The 18,096-nt window shown below is 39.9% G+C and overlaps 1 protein-coding gene across 3 annotated transcripts; it reads right to left on the reverse strand.

The window, feature by feature from the left end:
* Positions 1-3,112: 3,112 nt before the first annotated feature.
* Positions 3,113-17,060, reverse strand: june (JunE proto-oncogene, AP-1 transcription factor subunit). Of its 3 annotated transcripts, none has more exons than XM_005470530.4 (2): positions 16,761-17,060; positions 3,113-8,696 (listed from the first exon to the last, which is right to left on the reverse strand). In XM_005470530.4, the coding sequence occupies exon 2, from the start codon at positions 8,567-8,569 to the stop codon at positions 7,526-7,528; it is 1,044 nt and encodes a 347-aa protein (XP_005470587.1). In that variant the 5' UTR covers positions 8,570-8,696; positions 16,761-17,060; the 3' UTR covers positions 3,113-7,525. The 3 variants fall into 3 exon arrangements, with proteins under 3 accessions (XP_005470587.1, XP_005470588.1, XP_025765150.1); XM_005470531.4 differs by lacking the exon at positions 16,761-17,060 and adding an exon at positions 16,531-16,754; XM_025909365.1 differs by lacking the exon at positions 16,761-17,060 and adding an exon at positions 16,472-16,754.
* Positions 17,061-18,096: the final 1,036 nt, after the last annotated feature.

The raw sequence follows: 18,096 nt of genomic DNA on the forward strand, positions 1-18,096 counted from the left end.
GCACTTTTAATGGTTTTACTGCCACTTTGAGAGTCGCTGGCGAGTTTGTAGACAAATCAACCAAAGCAATCACAAGTAGGTTTTTCTTCCAACTGATCGAAGAGCGTTTTTAGCGACCAGATAAACAGGTGTTTAGTCATGTGTGACTGGGGCCTTATTTATTCATCTTATTTTGTCACCAGGATTGGGACACATCCAAAATAATATAAACTTGTCCACTAGGGGGTCACATGTCTACAAAACCTAAGCCATATCACCCACTGGTTTGTGAAGTCCTGTTGTGAAGACTTTTTAAAATCACATGTGGAAAGCCAGTTCAGTTCTAATCAATAATAATTTTCTCGCTTTATGAGCTTTTCCCTCCACAACAGTGCCAGGGAAAATGAATTGCTCACCCTCAGACATGCCCCGCTTTATTGTCTGCTTTGCTCTAGATGGGAGCATAAATTACGAAATTAACATGCTATGAACTTGAAACTATTCATTGAGACCATGACCCCATCAGGAAAATGTTTACTAAGATCATAAATCAAGTGGGAAATTTGCAGTTTTTAACCAAAGACTTCTTTTTACACCAGAGGAGTTATCCCACGCTGGGCATTAAAAAATAATGCAGGTTTAAGGCTGTAAGGGCGTCTGTTACATCGTTTTTTTTGGTCTTTATATCAAAATTGGTGACAACCTTTGATTTGCAGCTGTATGAATAACTGGTAGAGAAAAACACTCAGCTGTGCAGCCTCTGTGGAGCTCTGTGTGTTCTTATTGAAGGTGTTATTGTTGGGATTTGAGGCTCCATTTGAGAGTCGACTGAAAGCAGCCAGTTTTTCTGACCGGCCTGTGTGTTTTACTAATAACAGTGTGACTGTATTATTAAAGGATTTCCATAAACACTGTCATTAACACGACTGACTCAGTTTGGCTCTGTCAAAAAACAGACTCCAGCCTTTCTTTCACCTGTTTGGTCAAACTGTAAACGCTACCTTTATTCCTAAGGAGTGCCATCTTTGTTCACTAATATGTTATCTGAATAATTTATTATGAAAACTGCATTTATGAATCAACATTTGTATAAAGATGAGTGCCAGTTCATTCTCGACTAAAACTGACACACAAGAGCATCAAGAGTGTGTCAGTGTCTGACCGAGCTGTTTCACCCCCACGGTTACAACTCATAGCTAATCATCCTGTTTAGAGCAGCATGCTGACTCCAGATAACATTTGAAGCATTATGAGGAAAAAGTCGAGATATAAATCTTAAGTGCTGTTATTGGTTGCAAGACGAGAAGAAAATGATAACGGTGATGATGGGGATGAACAAACGGTGCGAAGTCTAAAAGAGCCGCTTCAGTCCTGCTGCTCTGATTCACGGGGAGAGAAATCACTTCATCCTGATGACTCACTGATGAGTTCAACAGGCAAAAAACCCTCTGAAGATAAATAGATGGATACACTGTATGCTCAGAAGTATATGGACATCCTTGTTCACAACCTCTAACAGATTGGCTGCTCTTTGACAAGAATCTCTTCTTAGATCCTTAACAGTGCTGTAGGGGTCCTAAGGGTGGATTTTGGTGACTGTGGACTTTTCCTGTTTGCTGAGACCACAAAACATTTTTTCTAAACTGAGTCCTGTGAGTTCCTAAAAGCAACCATAGATTATATGAGTTATAATGGAGCCACTCAAAGTAGATTTTGGACTGCAAAAATGTTTATGAAAGATTCACAGATGTTGCATCTGGTCAACTCAACACATTTGCCTGATTGCATTTATATAAAATGTAATCTTGTCACACTTTCCTTTATAACATTTTTGCTTGTTGCAAGAGTTCTGCAGGTTTGAGGATTTCACCATGTTGGAATACATGGAAAGGTTCTCAGAGCATGTGCTGACGAACTGACCGGAGTCTTCACTAAAATCTTCAACCTTTCCTTGTCATTAAACACCGTTCCACCCTGCCTCAAAACCTCCACCATCATCCTCATCGCCAAGAAGACAGCTGTGGTCAGCCCAAATGACTACAGGCCTGTTGCACTTACGCCTGTAGTGATGAAGTGCTTTGAGAGACTGGTCTGTCAGCACATCAGGGCCGGTCTGCCTCCCACTCTGGGCCCCCACCAATTTGCCTACAGGACAAATCGATCCACCGAGGACGCTATCACAATAGCGCTCCACACTGCGCTGAGTCATCTGGAGCACTGAGGAAGCTATGTGAGAATGCTCTTCCTGGACTTCAGCTCAGCATTCAGTCACATCATCCCGGAGATCCTGGTCCAGAAACTGTCTCACCTGGGACTCTCCACCCCCATCTGCCTCTGGATCAAGGACTTCCTGACAAATAGACCACAGTCTGTTAGACTCGGCCCCCACCTGTCCAGCACCATCACACTCAGCACCGGGTCTCCACAAGGATGTGTTCTGAGTCCCCACATAGCTTCTTTCCCAGAGCTATCACCGTAGTAAATAAGCACAAAAACAATTGAACCTGCTTAACTATACCATATTGTCACTGTCACTATATTATGCTGCTATTCATACTATCATTTATTAATGCTGCTATCCTGTATATATCGTACTTACTATTGTTTGAGTACTTACGATTGTTTTATTGTACTTTTTTATTTTACATTTATATTTATTATTGCATTTTGCACCAAGGGAGTGGCACTCCAATTTCGTTGTACCCTGTACAATGACAATAAAGGCTATTCTATTCTATGTTTCGTTCTTCTGTTTCTCTTGAATATCTCAATATACAGTAAATCAAAACTGGGAAATGTAATAGGGAACCATCTGATGTGCAAATTTCCCCAAATTTCTCAACATGAAACTGAAAAAATGTCCCTAAAGGCCATAACAGAGAAAACACTCCCTTTACATTTCAATGGATTTTGTACTTTCGTTATGTGAATAGAACACCCAAGCACACTATTGTAAAATGAGTGTGATGTGCTTTATCACTGTCATAAGGCAATCTCCAAAATCCCAGCTGCAAGTGTATAAAAAAAAGAGAGAGAGAGAGAGAGAGAGAGAGAAAAGCAGCAGCGGTTGAATGTTTCATCACTGGTATATTGACACAAACATCTGAACACAGCAGAACAAAGTGAAGCGTAATTAACACAAACCAATTTATAATAAATAGACACAAAGAGGTTGAACAAATCAGATTGTACATACACACATTTCAGTATATTAATAACAACAACTTTTATACATTTGTACAAAAATAGAATCATTAGAGACACCAAAAGCCTCTCTCAAGTTCAAAAAAATAAATATCTGCTTGACACTCGCCAACAGTATATTTGAGAGTCTCTGATTTGTCAAACACAAAACACGAACTCTAAAAGAAACATCTGTGAGCAGTAAATATTCCTGACTGTCTTTGCAGTTACATGTTTTTCTGTCTGACAGCTGCAATCCACAAACATGATACAGATGCTGATTGGACAGTAAAGCCAGTGCAAAACAGACTCTGAAATAGAAAGGGTTAATTAGCCTCATGGCTGGAAATGTGAGAAAATATCAACCAGCACACTGCATAAACAACAACAGGATTGTTAGGTGAGTAAACAACTGTACGACTAGATTAAAAGCCCAGTCTGTTAACTTTTCACAATATCAATCTGAGGTGCACCCACACCCAAAACTTAGAAAATCCACAACAAAGTATACAGTTATCAATCAACAATGTACTCTGACATGTAACACAAACTGTGGGCTGTATTCTTTGTATCTTGAAAAGGGTTGTGATCTTTTAAATGTCTGTCATAAACCAGCTTTTAAAATCCTACAAATTGCTAAGTCAGACAAAGTTTGTGCCTTTGGACCCACTAATTATCCTCAAGACCCCCCCAAACCCCCTAGTGTCCTCTGGAAAGCTATTAAAGACCTCAGGAAGTTTCACAAGGACTGAATTAACCTCTTTATGGACCTCACGGACCCCATCAGAGACCAGAATATATACTCAGGGAAACTTGGCAAAATCATCAGTGATTCTCACGTACCTGTGCAATATTCTCAAGAATGTCTAAAACATTTTTAAGGAAATCTGCCTGTCACTAAGGACCTACCCCTCAAAGTCTACCAGAATACAGTCTAGTACCTTGCAAAATCCCATTAGGGGTCTCAGGATACCTGTTCTAGGAACTTATGAAGGCCCTGGTAGAGGCAAATACCTTGGGGAACTACAACCTATATCTAAGTCCATCAGAATTCATTCTAGTACCTGTACAACCCTTTCAATGATCTCACCCCTGCAGCACCTCAGAGTTCTCCCAAAGGCATTATCAGTTTTGTCAAGGCCCTCAGAAATCCAGTCAATGATACTGACTTCAGGACCTCAGAGCTGTCTGACCTAGGGACCTCTGCAGGACAACTATTATCCTCAGACTTCTGCCACTACAGACTTTTACAGTGTACTTAAGAAACCTACAAGGTCCTCAAGGACATCTGTAAACTTTCCAAGTACCAGTGTTTGTAGGATTTCTAGGTAAAGCTAAGCTCACCCAAATATCCCTGGAAGTCCAAAAGGGAGACCAATATGGACCTCGGGATCTGCACAATCTGCAGTGAGGTTTTCTTATCTCTCCTTAAAGACCTCACTGCAGAAACCTTTATCTTTAGATAAATATACATATGAAGAGCATTATTTTTCATACCTGAATATATCTGAGTGAATTTTCCTCCCTATATGTTTTAATTACATTTAGAAATGTCCGTTTGACATTGAATTAAATCTGAAATGTATTCATGAATGCTTATATATTCCAGCATCCTCAGATGTATCTTTCTCTTTGTCAAAAAACCTTGGCGGCTCATTACAGCCAGGTGATAAAAGAGATTCAATTCTTTCTATCACAAAAACTTAAGAGTCCACAGAACAAGTTTTCAGTCTAATTTTATGGCATCAATGGGCTTCTATATAACCTGCTAACAAATGCACCAAATGAACTCACTTACATGAACCATTATTTTTTTATAGGATAAAAAAAGTAAATCAATAACAACAGCAGAAGAATGAATATTAGTCAACACTAATTGTCTTGTTTCACAATAGTATGATTATAAAACAGATATGAAACAATTCCTTTCCCATAATAACAGTTTGTCATCTGCAGCAAAGCAAACAATGAGTCAAATACCTTAACTTTTAAAAAAATAATTAAATTCTTCCAACACGGGATTGTTTTGCACACGGTAACACAAAGTTAAATGTGAAAACAAAAAGATTTAAATGATTTGTATTCCCTTTGCAAAACCAAAGTTATACACATTTAAACTTAAAACAAATGCAGATCTTACCGTGCACTTCCTTTGTTTGTAACTCAAGAAAAATCCCAGCAGGTTACTGTGACAATCTTTCAAAAGTATTCATGAACACCAAAACTTCCATGTTCATGTTTGTCCCTCTGGAGCCATTCATTTGCCTCTCGAACCATTAGCCTCTTGAATTTTCAAAACTGCCACCATTTTCCAAAATTGCTATTAATTCCAGTCTAGAAAAAAGCAATCTTTATGTGTCGAGATTATAAAAGATGGACATAGCGTTCAGGTCTGAAGAATGAAGCCAATGTGGAAAGACGTTAGAAATGCATTCTTTTTAACAGCTACCAGGAGGCATCTGCTCTGGATGCAAAAACATATCCAGTCTGCCAGAAGTCTCAGGAAAAATGATGTTTGGACTTGACCTCTCTAGACACTTTGCTGAATTTATGAGCTCAGTTGCTGGTTTATTGTTATTTTGAATAAATCCAAACATAAGTCAATTGTCTAAACTGGTCTTAAAGGAGGATTATTGACTAATAATCTGTAAGTCTTTAGCCAGGGTGTGCATGTGCACATACCGGTTTATGTGTGGTTTCACAGTCAGACCCACCCCATCGTTTGTCACATCCAGTTTCAAAACATTGAGAAGGCGGCAGTGAAATCTAGATGTGAAATCTTCCTGTAGAGGACTGAAAACAGGACTTCACAAACCAGTAGATGGTAAAAGATGAATACATCTACCTTTTATCTCTTGAATTCTACGTACTTGCCTTTGGGGAAGTCAAATTTACGACTTTAAAGCTTCTTAAGAGCTACTTTGTTTCACATTTACAAAAAGTTTTACAGTTTCAAACATAAAACACAGGTTTAACTGCAATTAAACTTCCATTAGGACAATGTAGCTAACACTGAAGAAACTGCTGAATATGATCCTTTATCTACACAAAGAAAGAGAGAGTTATATGTGTCAGACCTACAGGCGTCACATAAGCTGCACGTGCTGTGCAGGTTGAGCGATTATCCTTCTATAACTTTGATATGCATACTGTAAGTGGTAGGCAGTTAGGGGTCAATCCAAGAAATCTAGTTGAGCTATGATGCAAACAAAACTGAGGTGTAATTTAAGATTATATACTATTATATACTTATATTTGGTCAAATGTGTATCTAAAAAGTACAAATTGAGTTGACGTTTTGGCGTTTGATTTTTTTTTTTTTTGCCACATTTGGTGGCCATCATGAATTTTCAAAAGGCTAATGGGCTCTATCAAATGATTACCTGGGGAACATTTTGGTACTGATGAAAGACTTCTCTAGGAAAAACATAACTTTAATGTAATTTCTTTCTCAAAACACTTTGAAAAACCTCCATTAACAAATGTGACTTTGTAGGCCAGAGTGGAGCTTAAAGAGTGATTAACATAATCAGACTACATACCTTCACTTTAATAACAGAGCTGTTGAAGTTGAAATATATTGTTTGTAAAGAAGCCAGTCTTTAGTTGCATTAACACACTGTCATGAAATTAAAGAGATTAAACTGATAATCAGATTACAAAGCAAAAAAAAAAAAAAAAAAAAATGCAGCACAGATCATGTTAAATGAACATGATTAAAGAAAGATTCTTCTGACCTTGAAAACAGATGTTTGTAAATTATGACAAGAAATCACAGTTACATTTCCTACTCTGTAAATAAAAGTAATCTGATTACATAAAAGAGTTTTTCATTTCATTTCGGTATTTTGATGGTATGATAAAGCTTCTCAGCTCGCACTGTAAAAACATTATTTTTTAGATAATTTACTTCATCTGTAACATCTTAAATATGTTTTTAGCGTGAATAAAAAAACAAAAAACAGAGGTGGAAGGTGTAATGTGTGAAAAATGTTGTGAGCAGTTCATAATAAACGTGGAAATCTGACAGTTTGTTCCACTTGTTAAACAAATGCATTGTGTGGGATCTGAACACTTTAAGTCTCAAATGTTGCCAGGTGTTCTTTAAGAAATTGTCGTCCGTAATCCAAACTTGCTCGCATTCTTCCATTTGCTTCCTTTCCAGTCTCCTCTGTAAAGCTCCGCCCCCTCTGGCTAGGTGACAGAGAGTTTACGGGACTCTGAATGCCATTAAACATCCACCTATCCTTCTGGAGGTGTTGATGACACGAGCCGCTCACTCTCTGCTCGCTCCAACTAAAAGCACAAGCAAAATCGTAAAAGTAAATGGCCTCTTGGCATATTCTCGTGATGTCCCGCCTCCTCAGCAGCTGGAGTCCTCACTGCCGGTGCCTCCTCCTCCGGCCTTGCTGGCAGCTGACGAGCTTACAGAAATCTGGCAGCCGTTTGTGACGTGACTCATGACCTTCTGTTTCAGCTGAGCGACCTGTTCCCGTAGCATAGCGGCGGTGGAGGCCAGGTCCGAGTTCTGGCTCTTCAGGACTTTCACCTTCTCCTCCAGCCGTGAGATGCGCTCCAGCTTCCGCTTGCGACATTTGGATGCGGCGATGCGGTTGCGAAGTTTCTTGCGTTCTGCTTTGATTCGCTCCTGTGTCTCCAGGTCGATTGGCGAGAGCGACGGTGGCGAGGTGGGGTCCCCTGCAGGATGAGGGACCTCAGGGACAGTCTGGGGGGCATCCAGGCCTCGAGGGTGGGGCTGAGGTGCTCCACCTCCACCGTGGCCTGAGCCTCCACCATACGCCATCTGCCCTCCGGAGTATGGCATCTGGCCCGGGTTGTAGCTGCTCAGGTTTGTGTAGATGGGCATATCTCCACCTGACATCAGATTCCTCTGGTAGGACGCCTGCAGGGAGACGCTAGAGGATGAAGGCGGAGACATGGGCCCACCTCCAACCAGCTGGTTCTGCTTGTGAAGGTCCGCCAGCGCCTTGACAAAGCCATCAGCAAATCCTTCTTGCTCGTTGGTGGCCTGGTTGCGGTACATGAAGGGATTGGTGGAGTTTGGCACCGGGCTGGTGGTGACCAGCCCCTGGTTGGATTGAATGATCAGGTGCTCCAGATCGGGGGACGCCAGCTTTAGCAGGTTCATGTCTGCTGAGGATCCTGCAGAGGACGCTGCTGATGTCATCAAGGAGCTGTTGCTAGCCAGCCCCAGGTTGTTGGGGTTCCCACCCCTCCCTCCTGCTCCGCCACCACTGGGGAAGTGGTGACTTCCTGCCATTGACATGGCCTTCTTACTCATCAGCATCTTGTTTCCTGAGTAGCGCTCGTATTCGGCGATCTGGCTGAAGCCGGGCACTGCAGGGGAGTCATCGTGGTAGAAAGGAGTCTCCATCTTGGCCGTCATTGACAGAGAGGCGTCTCAGAGGAAATCTTCATAATCAGATTAACCTGAATATGAGAGCGGATTGAAACGTTCCACTGACGTCTGCGGCTGGAGGATGAAGGCAAGACGAAGAGAAGAAAAAGAGTTCCTGCAGGAGGAAGAAACATATCTGTGAGAGGAAGAGGAGGACCAAAACAACAGGACAATCACTACCCCTCACCTCTCATTCTCCTGCTCTGTTTGTGGGTTAATTTCACCCTGAGGTGAGGCTGAAGGAACACAGCCACCTCTAATTGGACAATCATGCTCACCATCTTTTCTATTTCAGAAATGTATTTTCATGACGTTTCAAATACGTTTCTGCATTCACGTCTTGATACTGTTTGTATCCATGTTTGTGACTCAGTGATGTTCATCAGAAACAAAAATGTTTTAATAACACTTGCTCTTATATCCAGCTCCAAACTTAACTACACCTTGTTCTGAAAATAGGCTCAGTTGTATGGCCTCTAAACTTGACAGATTATTGGTTGTAAATATTTAGTTTGCAAAGAAATTGGATTAAAGCTTCTTTTACAGTTGTCTAATCTGTGCAATCAAAAAACCAAGAGGTTTAATTTACAAGCAAATTAAAGGCACACAAAGTTTTCTAATTATATGAATAATGAGAAATATGTTCTTCTTATTTTAGTCCTGCTGATTATTTCCAACTACACCCTCCTGCACTGTAGCCAGTCGTCCTTGTTCTACTCTGCAGTCCCTGGGAGCTCAGCACGTGAGCCAGCTCTCCACCTGTTGCAGGTTCTGGTTAGGGTGACACTTGAAGTACCAGCAGAGCAGAACAAAGAAGCCAGCTGCAGTCCAGGAGGGTGGAGTTGAAGTCCATCTAAACATGGGATGAGAAACTGAAAGAAATGAAAAAACTGTCATACCAGCAACGTGACCAGTGTTTCCCACTAATGTGAGTTTTTCATAGAAACATCTCTAACTGATCAGCTAACCCTATAGCAATAATATGAGCTGTTAAAATTCTCTAAAAACCAAGAAAAAGTTCTCCTTTACAAGAGGCTACACTGACAACCAGCGGATATGTTTTTGACCTCCAACGACAGGCTGTTACACTTAGACCTAAATTCAATATGCTGCTGTAATAAAATCTGTTTCCTTGCAAGTTGTTGCTTTGTGAGAACAGCAAATATTCGTGAGTCTTAATAAAGGCAGTTGGTACAGTGGGTCATCTCTCCAGGGAGACGGGAGAATATGAGTGGACAGGATGAGCAACTAACGTAACTATGACAAACATTTCCACTTTTAAAAGGCAACAAACGTCTACACTTAGAGGATGATCCTAAAGCAAATCCACCATGATGCTTGCATGGCTCTTCAAGGCTGTTACAGTGTGAAAACTAGAGCTGGCTAAGTAAACGATACAGGATCCTGTCAAAAAACAGTTATTACAGAGTGTCAAACAAATCCCTGATTATGTCGAGATTTCCCTCCAAAGGTGAGATTTACAGCTTGTTTAAACTTGTTCACTGGGCTGCTCCCACTACTTAAGCCTTGATATGGCGGGCACCTCTGATGGTCTGATAGAAAGGAGCAGATCCACTCCTGAGAAGAAAGCTCAATGTTAACATGACCATTGCTCGCTGCAGGAATCCATCATGCTGTAAACATTACAGAGGAGTCTGTTTCAGGTATTTATTGAAGTCTCAGTAAATTGACCAGCTGTCGCCTCGTTCTCTTTCAGCAGATTTGTTGACGTGGGTGAAAAAAAATGACCGTACATGCCGGCGTTCAGGTTTGAAATTCCTGGGATTTCTTGGGCAATTTTTTCCAAACTAATGTCTGATTGTGTGAAATGATTTTAGTGAAACTTCACTTTTGAATTGATTGAATACTTTTGTAGTATGCAGTATTTTTTGTAGATGCTTTGTGTGAGCTATTCTACTTGCTGTTATAGGTTTTGTTTGATATTTTAGCTTTTGCTACACTATTTTATCAACTTTTGGGAAAAATAAAACGTGTCTCATACCCTATAAGTTACTGACTCAGAGAGTCAAGTCAGGTCAGTTCAGACTTTACCAGCATTCATTGTGGTGCATTTTTAAAGTTTCTATCTTTGCAGCAAGAAGAGCTGAAGCGACTACACGACAGTGAGCTAAGTTATTCAGGATCTGATCGGTCTGAATGCCTGCAACAAGATCAGCTGCACTCACTCCTTGAATTGTCTTTGGATGATACACCCAGTCATACCAAAGCTTGGAAAATAACCATTTGTGTTCTAGGATATAAATGTCATGGGTTTGAAGAAAACATTGCACAATCATTTTTTCCCAAACCACAACATTTTCTAAACCTAACTCATTAGTTTTGATAAAAAGTGACTTCTTATCAGTAATTAATGATACATTAAAGATCACCCAAATTGAGTGTAAAAATCAGTCATGGAATGACTCGACTTGTGGTCTCTGGTGTGAGCAGTGAAATGATTCATTCGACTGAAATTAGGGCTGTTCCTGACATCTAATTTACTAGCAGGAGAGAAACTAACACTAGGAAAACACTGAAAACTGGGCACAGTCCAGCAGAATGTGGTTAAACATCGGTCATACAAATACTGCGTGGGTATTTACGAGCCATTTGAAACCATCATTCACCTCCCTCAATAATCGCTGTTTTAAATGTCACTGAAAAGTGGGAAACTTTGCCTAATGTGTTACGCTGCTCACACGCAATGCTAAATTAATTTGCCGAGTGTTGCTAACGTCAGTACGGCTAGCTCGTGTAGCTCTCCTTCCTTGCATGCTTCCATGTGCCTTGTGGTTAATGTGGTTCACATTTTGCTTCAGGTCTTATGTCAGCTTACTCTGACAACGCTGATGTCCTGCAAACCCGATCTGGTTGGTACGGATGACAAACTTCGCACATTTACATCCTCTTGTCAGAAAAAGGGGGGCCCTCCGTCTGTCAGAGCCCGGTTAGCAGAGGTTCACTTTTATACTTTATTAAAATAATTCACTTAACCAGCTGGCATTTCTGGCACTGACCAGCAAGAGCACCAAATTTAAAAGTCAATTTTTATGTATGTGGACACAATGAAACTGGATAGATAAGAATTAATTTCATTAGATTGGAGTTTGAGGCTATTTCACGAACTGTGTTTAGGGTTGCCAGGTTGAGCTGACAGATGAGTTAAATATATTGCTTTCTTGGAGATGGTTTTGAAATAGGAGAGAAAGCTGGGAAATATGAGAAGTCTGGTGGGTATGGATAAACCCTTCAGAGATAATATCATTCAAAGTAGATGTGTAGGTATATACTGCAGAGGACCATGGATGTATTTATTTATTTTGTTGACAGCAGTTTGAGTGCATTTTTAGAATATTTTATATTAAATATTAGAGATAAGTGCTGCACCTGTCTGAATGGATTGAAGTGTTTGTGTTTTAATGTTTCATTTCTCCTCTCTGTGTATGTGGCTTTACTGTGTGGGTAAAACAATAAAGTGTATTCCACATATAACAAGAGTTGCTGGAGCTTTAACCCTTTCAGATTTTAACCTCTTCTCTGAGTCCAGAAAGACAGAAACCTCTAGTCTGTTTCCACAAAAGGGCAACACATGGGTCTGAAAATATTTTTGCTAAAAATGAAACGCTGTGCTCGAGTTTGGGTTACATGGAGAGACAAATAACCAGCACAGTGACAAGCGTCACTGTAGTTCCTAAATCCTTTTCATGAAAAAAAAAAAGAAATTACAAAAACATCCCCACTATCCTTTAACCTCGACAGTTCAGATGCAGTGTGTGTCATGTGGTGACGAAACTGACCACGAGGCGAGACGCTTGAGGAACTGATTCAGCTCAGGTCCACCGTCACCTCGACTCTTTGCTTCCTTATAATTTAATCAGAGCAGCATATTGGGAAATAAATAAAAAACCCTCAGAGCAGGAAAGAAACAGCAGTGAAGGTCATGCATGAGGAAGATTTCACCACAGGAGAGGAGTGAAATCGTCAGGTAGAAGTTAGCGTGATAATCACAGGCTGCACACAGGTGATTATCTGAGCTCAGGTGACTAACAGCAGCCCAGCACGATGAGTCTGAGGCTTACAAAGACAAACAGGCTAATGTGACATTGATGCAACTCTTAAAGTTAAATCAAGGGACAACAGGCGTCATTTGATGTTAAGCTAATGAAAAAACAGCTTAAACATCATGGCTCTGAACATACTGGAACTCCTAAGACGGTGAATTCTTATCAGTTTTTAAAGTATGTCTGGTCTGAGATGTTGAACCAGTAAGAGCGAGCTGGCAGGCTCATATGGATGCATATTGTTATGATTATTTAGTGTCTGTAGCATCATTGTGTCCAGACTTTTCAGTTTGGAGGCAACACCTAAAACAAAGTTTTAAAATAAGTGGTAACTGTTTTTTTTTTAATCAACCTACAATCTATTTCTCAACCTTGCCAAATAATGATCGTATAAAACACATTTTACATTCATTATTAAAACTGGTAGAAAACGTGAAGATTATGTGTATGACTATGTGTATAACTTGGGTTTGCTCATTTGAGTTTAGTTTTTACTGTTTGTAAAAGTTTAGTTTTCTTTTAAATGTATTTTATTTGATCAATTCCCAGTCTCAGTTTTAGTATTTTTCTTAATTTGTCTTAAATTATTTATTTTATGCAGGGTTTTTGTCAAGGGAAGAGATTTTAGTAAAGTCAGAATAGACATTACAGCCCGATCTCACGGCAACAGAACATGAAATGGTCACAAAAAAGCAACCTGTTCATTTGTGTTCATGGACACAAACGGTCACGTGTTTTCATGTCAGTCAGTCCACGTGATGAAAACTGGTGTTCAGGGAAAAACAAAGCAAACAGAAAGATGAGAAAAATCATGACCAGAAACAAATCAGTAGATTTGAGGCTTTGATTATTTCACAAGCTGTTGGGTAATTACAGTAAAACTGCTTTGTGAAGAGAGTTGAGGGTCAAATTAAAAAAAAACCCAAAAACTTCAAAGCATCATCAGGTAGGTTGTGAATATACATTTTACCAAATTCACAAAAGCTACAGACATGTTTTATTTTGTTTCAGTTGTCCAAGTACAGAAAATCATCTCAGCGAAAACATTTTTCTAAATCTCGTTTTTATCTTTATTTCCATCAACAAGAGTGAAATTAGTTCGTTTTTAGTTCAGTTTTAGCTTCCTTTACCTCCGACCTGCATAGGTGGAGTTTTTGCCCTTTAAAAGTCCAAAAAAGTTTTTGTTCAAATGACCACAACAATAGCCTCAAGGTGCTTTATATCATAAGATAAAGACAACAACAATTCTCAGAATTAAAATAAAAATTAGAATAAAAATGAAAAAAATATTAAAAAATGAACAGCAAGCAGTTGGGGACAGTGGGAAAGATAAACTCATTTTTAACAGGAAGAAACCTCCGGGAGACCCAGGCTCAGGGAGGAACAGCCATCTGCTGTGATTGGTTGGGGATGAGGGGATGACATATGAGACCACCAGACAGATGAAAAACCCCATTCAGGAACACAAAAACCCCAGAGGAGCCAGAAATCTAAAGATTATAGGCTGTAACAGTTTTCACAAACTCATTTTGGTTTTCATTGCACAGCATGTAGTTTGAAACAATGACAGCCTAGTCCTGTCACATGTCATGTAACATTTGAGGGCTACGCCCACAAATACTTTTCCCTTTTTAAAAAATTTTTTCAATCCACACAAAAACACTAAAACATTGTCAAGAGCTCGCCAAAGCAACACATGCCATTGTAACCCTACCCAGATAGAAATGTTGCTTAAGACGTGCTAGTTTAACCTGAGACTGTCCAAAAATGGAGAGGTGGCACAAGAGTGCGACGGCCATCTTCTACATGTACGCCCCAAACTGTTAAGATTACACTGACCTTGACATCCAGCTCTGGGCTTCAAAGAGAGTTGGGCCACCATTCACAGGATGAGTGAATGGGGATGGATCTGATTGATAACATAAATCCCACCCTGAGAACGTGAAGGCTAGAAAACCTTTTTTTTTTCACGGCTCGTATGCCATGTGAACATATTTTGTTTCACTTTTGAGCAAGTGGGCATCGTTTTTCGAGTTTTGCATCTCCAGCTCCAGTATGAAGCCACCACTTATTCCACTGTACGAGCTGGGAAAGCACTGGAATACATCAGCATTTCCATGCTTCCTCCCACCTACAGACATTTAACTCTTTCTTCCAGCCCTCGCCTCAGTGCTCCTAAACAAAGCAAGGCGCTTTCCCCGCTGCCATCGTTAGTTAGTGAGCAGCGTTTAGAAATCTGGACATCTCACTTTCTTTTACAGACAAAGCAGATGTTTCTGGAGCAACGTCACCTACTTCCAAGGTGCATAAAGAAGAGCATTATTGTGAAAAACAAGCACAGGAATAATGTTATTGTTTGAACAATGCATTCATCATAAAACAAATACAGACATTTTAACTGGATAGGTATAGAAAACAGCCAACCTTACACATTCATGTGAATATCCACCAGTAATCCTCGATGTGATTGGTTGTTTTCTGTACATGTCCTATTTAAAATGTTGGCTGAAATCTGTTTTATGGCTGACTGATGAGGCCAGAAATGTGTTGGTCAAACGGTTCTTACTACTACAAGTTAACCTCATCCACAGAACTCCAGCTAACACTCGAAGGTTTCTCATAACTGGCAGGGAAGCTTACAACAACACAACACAAACACAACTCTGTCTTTAGTCCAAAAACAACACAACACTTGAGCTGGAAGTGAACGTCAGTTCGAAAACATTACTTACATCACTTTAGCTGCAGAAACCAGCAGAACCAGTAGACCTACTTAATGTCACCATTTAATGAACCACACTGAGAATAAGTAAGTCCAACTTTAACAATGTGTCTTATTACATGTGATTAACCAACACAGTGGCACAAAGAGGTACAAAACCTAATACTTTTTCACTTTACAGACATTTCCATGCATGTGTAGTCACGCTGTTATCGCCCACCAGGATTAATAAGACAGATACAGTTCAGTAATCCCAAAGGTCAGGAGATTCCTGTGTTACAGCAGCCAAAACCTTAAACACAGCCTACAACAAGTAGAGTAGTTTAAGAAAAATACACAATGAGAAAACAAAATAGCTCCATGAGGTAAGAAATCCTACAAAACAGAGAAGCTGTTTGTAAAACAGCAAAAACAGGAGCTTAAAAAAAAAAAGATAAAAAAAAAAAAACAAACTTTGCAAATTAAAAAAAACAAACTATAAGAGTATAATAAAATAAAATTACTGTAAATTTGCTCAAAAAGGGTGTCTGGACCCCAGACCTCTCTCTGCATCTCAGATCAAAAGCAGAGTCACAGCTGGAAACTCCCAATCACACCCAACACATCAGTTTTATTTATTTATTTATTGTTATTATTATTATTATTATTATTATTATTATTAATGTTATTTTGAGGCAAATGAAAATCACTGCCCTCTGCTGGACACACGACTTCCTAAACGACCTCCAGTGCAGTGTTTCTCCTTATTTGTCAGCCAACATGTTCACATTTTCCACAAACACTCCCAAATCCGATGGTAACTTAACTAATCAAACTTCATAACTATTTAACTATTTTAATTTTCTGCCGCTTGTCACAGCTGCCTCCTGCTTCTAATCCCAGCACTGTGCGGTGTGTTAGTCAACAAACTGGAGGAAAAAAAAGATTTTTTTTTTTTATCACAGAATAAAAAAAATATGAAGTGCGCAACAGTTCATTAAACCAGCTACAGCATTCAAACCCTGCTTACATGTTACAGTACATGTGACAGTGATGAATATAAATCCCAGTAAGCAGTGAAACAGTCGTCATATCACACCGAAGCTCGTTAATAGAAAGGTCAAATACCTTCATCCTCCTCACTGCTGTGTAAGCTATAATTAATAATAACATGTAGTTTTCAGTACCGACACTCTGATCAGTCCTCTCCTCTCAGGACTTCATCAGGTGAAGTTCCGTCAACTTCAGACCGGGTGAAACCAGCGCGAGGCATCATTAACACTACCATCATCATCCTCCCCCTCCTCATCACCGTCCTAACCGACCGCGGCTCGGTGTCTCATCTAAAAAAGTCCAGCATGACGAGGCTGGGAGGCGATGAGAGCGGGAATAATGTCTGATAAAGGCTGATACTCACAGAGAGACAGAGAGAGCTGCTGAACCATCCGAGAGCAGAGAGACTGACTCAGAGAGAGAGCGAGGAAGAGCGGCTGAAGTCTCTCTCCATCACAAAGTGACTCACTCTGACGCTTTCTGCTCCTTATCTCTCCAACGCGCCTCTAATGAGCTCCTTTATTTATACACTGACATATTTCACACGGGAACATATATATGTGATATATATGAGCCGCATAAAGGTTAAAAGCTGTGCCTCACAGGTTGGTAAACTAATGGACCCCCGGAAAAAGAACCCCCCAAACCGCTCGTCCTCTAACGTCCGCTTGAGGCTGACTCCCCCTGAATCAGTCCCCTACACTCCCTTACAACCTGATACAGGGAGAGGTTTGGTCTCCACTCTGACCTCACGCATGACCTTTCCTGGACAGTAATTTTGCTTTTTTAACCCCGATATTATCTCACACTTGTCACTTTTAATCTGTCATCTCACATCCATATGTGCACATGCTCACTTATGCAAAATTGAATATTTTCCACTTTTGAAAGACAAAAGAGGCTCAGCTGTGGAGATTGGAGGGGTTGGTAGTGGAGTAAACTATTTGACCTTTTTGGTACATAAGAGACCCAAATCGTACACGTCACAGATTTTTGTGCTTTATTTGATTCATGAATTCAGTTTGATGATTAATGATCCACAGTGTGGTGGTTTACAGGTATGCCTGATCCCAGGAGGAAATCAAACAAACTGAACATGGAAGCAGCTGAAAGTCGCTTTTATTAATTAAAATTACATTGCTTAGTTAATTTTAGGCACTGAGGACTTGGTTATTCTGAGTCAGTAAATTGATGCCTTCTTGCTTTTCCTATACACAATTTGCACGTATGACATGAAATTATACACGACAAATTTGTGCTCACTGTCCTGAAGAATCTGTATAATTAGTTTCTTGCTTTGTTGTTAACATTTATCAAACTGTTGTAAGACTGGACTGTAATTACACAGCCTTCTAACAACTGTACAAAGAGTCTTTTTTTATCTGTTACTCATAACTCAGGCTTAGATACATCACACCCACTGATCGACCAGACCAGTCCCACAACTAAAAAGCAAATATTCACAAAAAAGTCATGAAAAGCAAACTATTGGTTTGTGTTTATGGATTTCAGTGTAAGTCAACGGGACTGACTCATCCAGAAAGATGTATACTTTACAGCGTGAAGCAGGGCAAACTGGCGATGGTCACAAAGTGTCAGAGTGTCGTTGATGGTTAATTTATTTTTCTTACAGTTAAGTGGAAAAGTGAAAAACCTTAAGCTTTATTTTAACAGTTACTGAAAGATGTTTCAATGATCAG

Source organism: Oreochromis niloticus, linkage group LG7 (assembly GCF_001858045.2).
Source record: "Oreochromis niloticus isolate F11D_XX linkage group LG7, O_niloticus_UMD_NMBU, whole genome shotgun sequence".
NCBI lineage: Eukaryota > Metazoa > Chordata > Actinopteri > Cichliformes > Cichlidae > Oreochromis > Oreochromis niloticus.

Excerpts from the sequence above, each read along its gene's own strand:
- june (XM_005470530.4), bottom strand. The coding sequence starts at position 8,569 with ATGACGGCCAAGATGGAGACTCCTTTCTACCACGATGACTCCCCTGCA.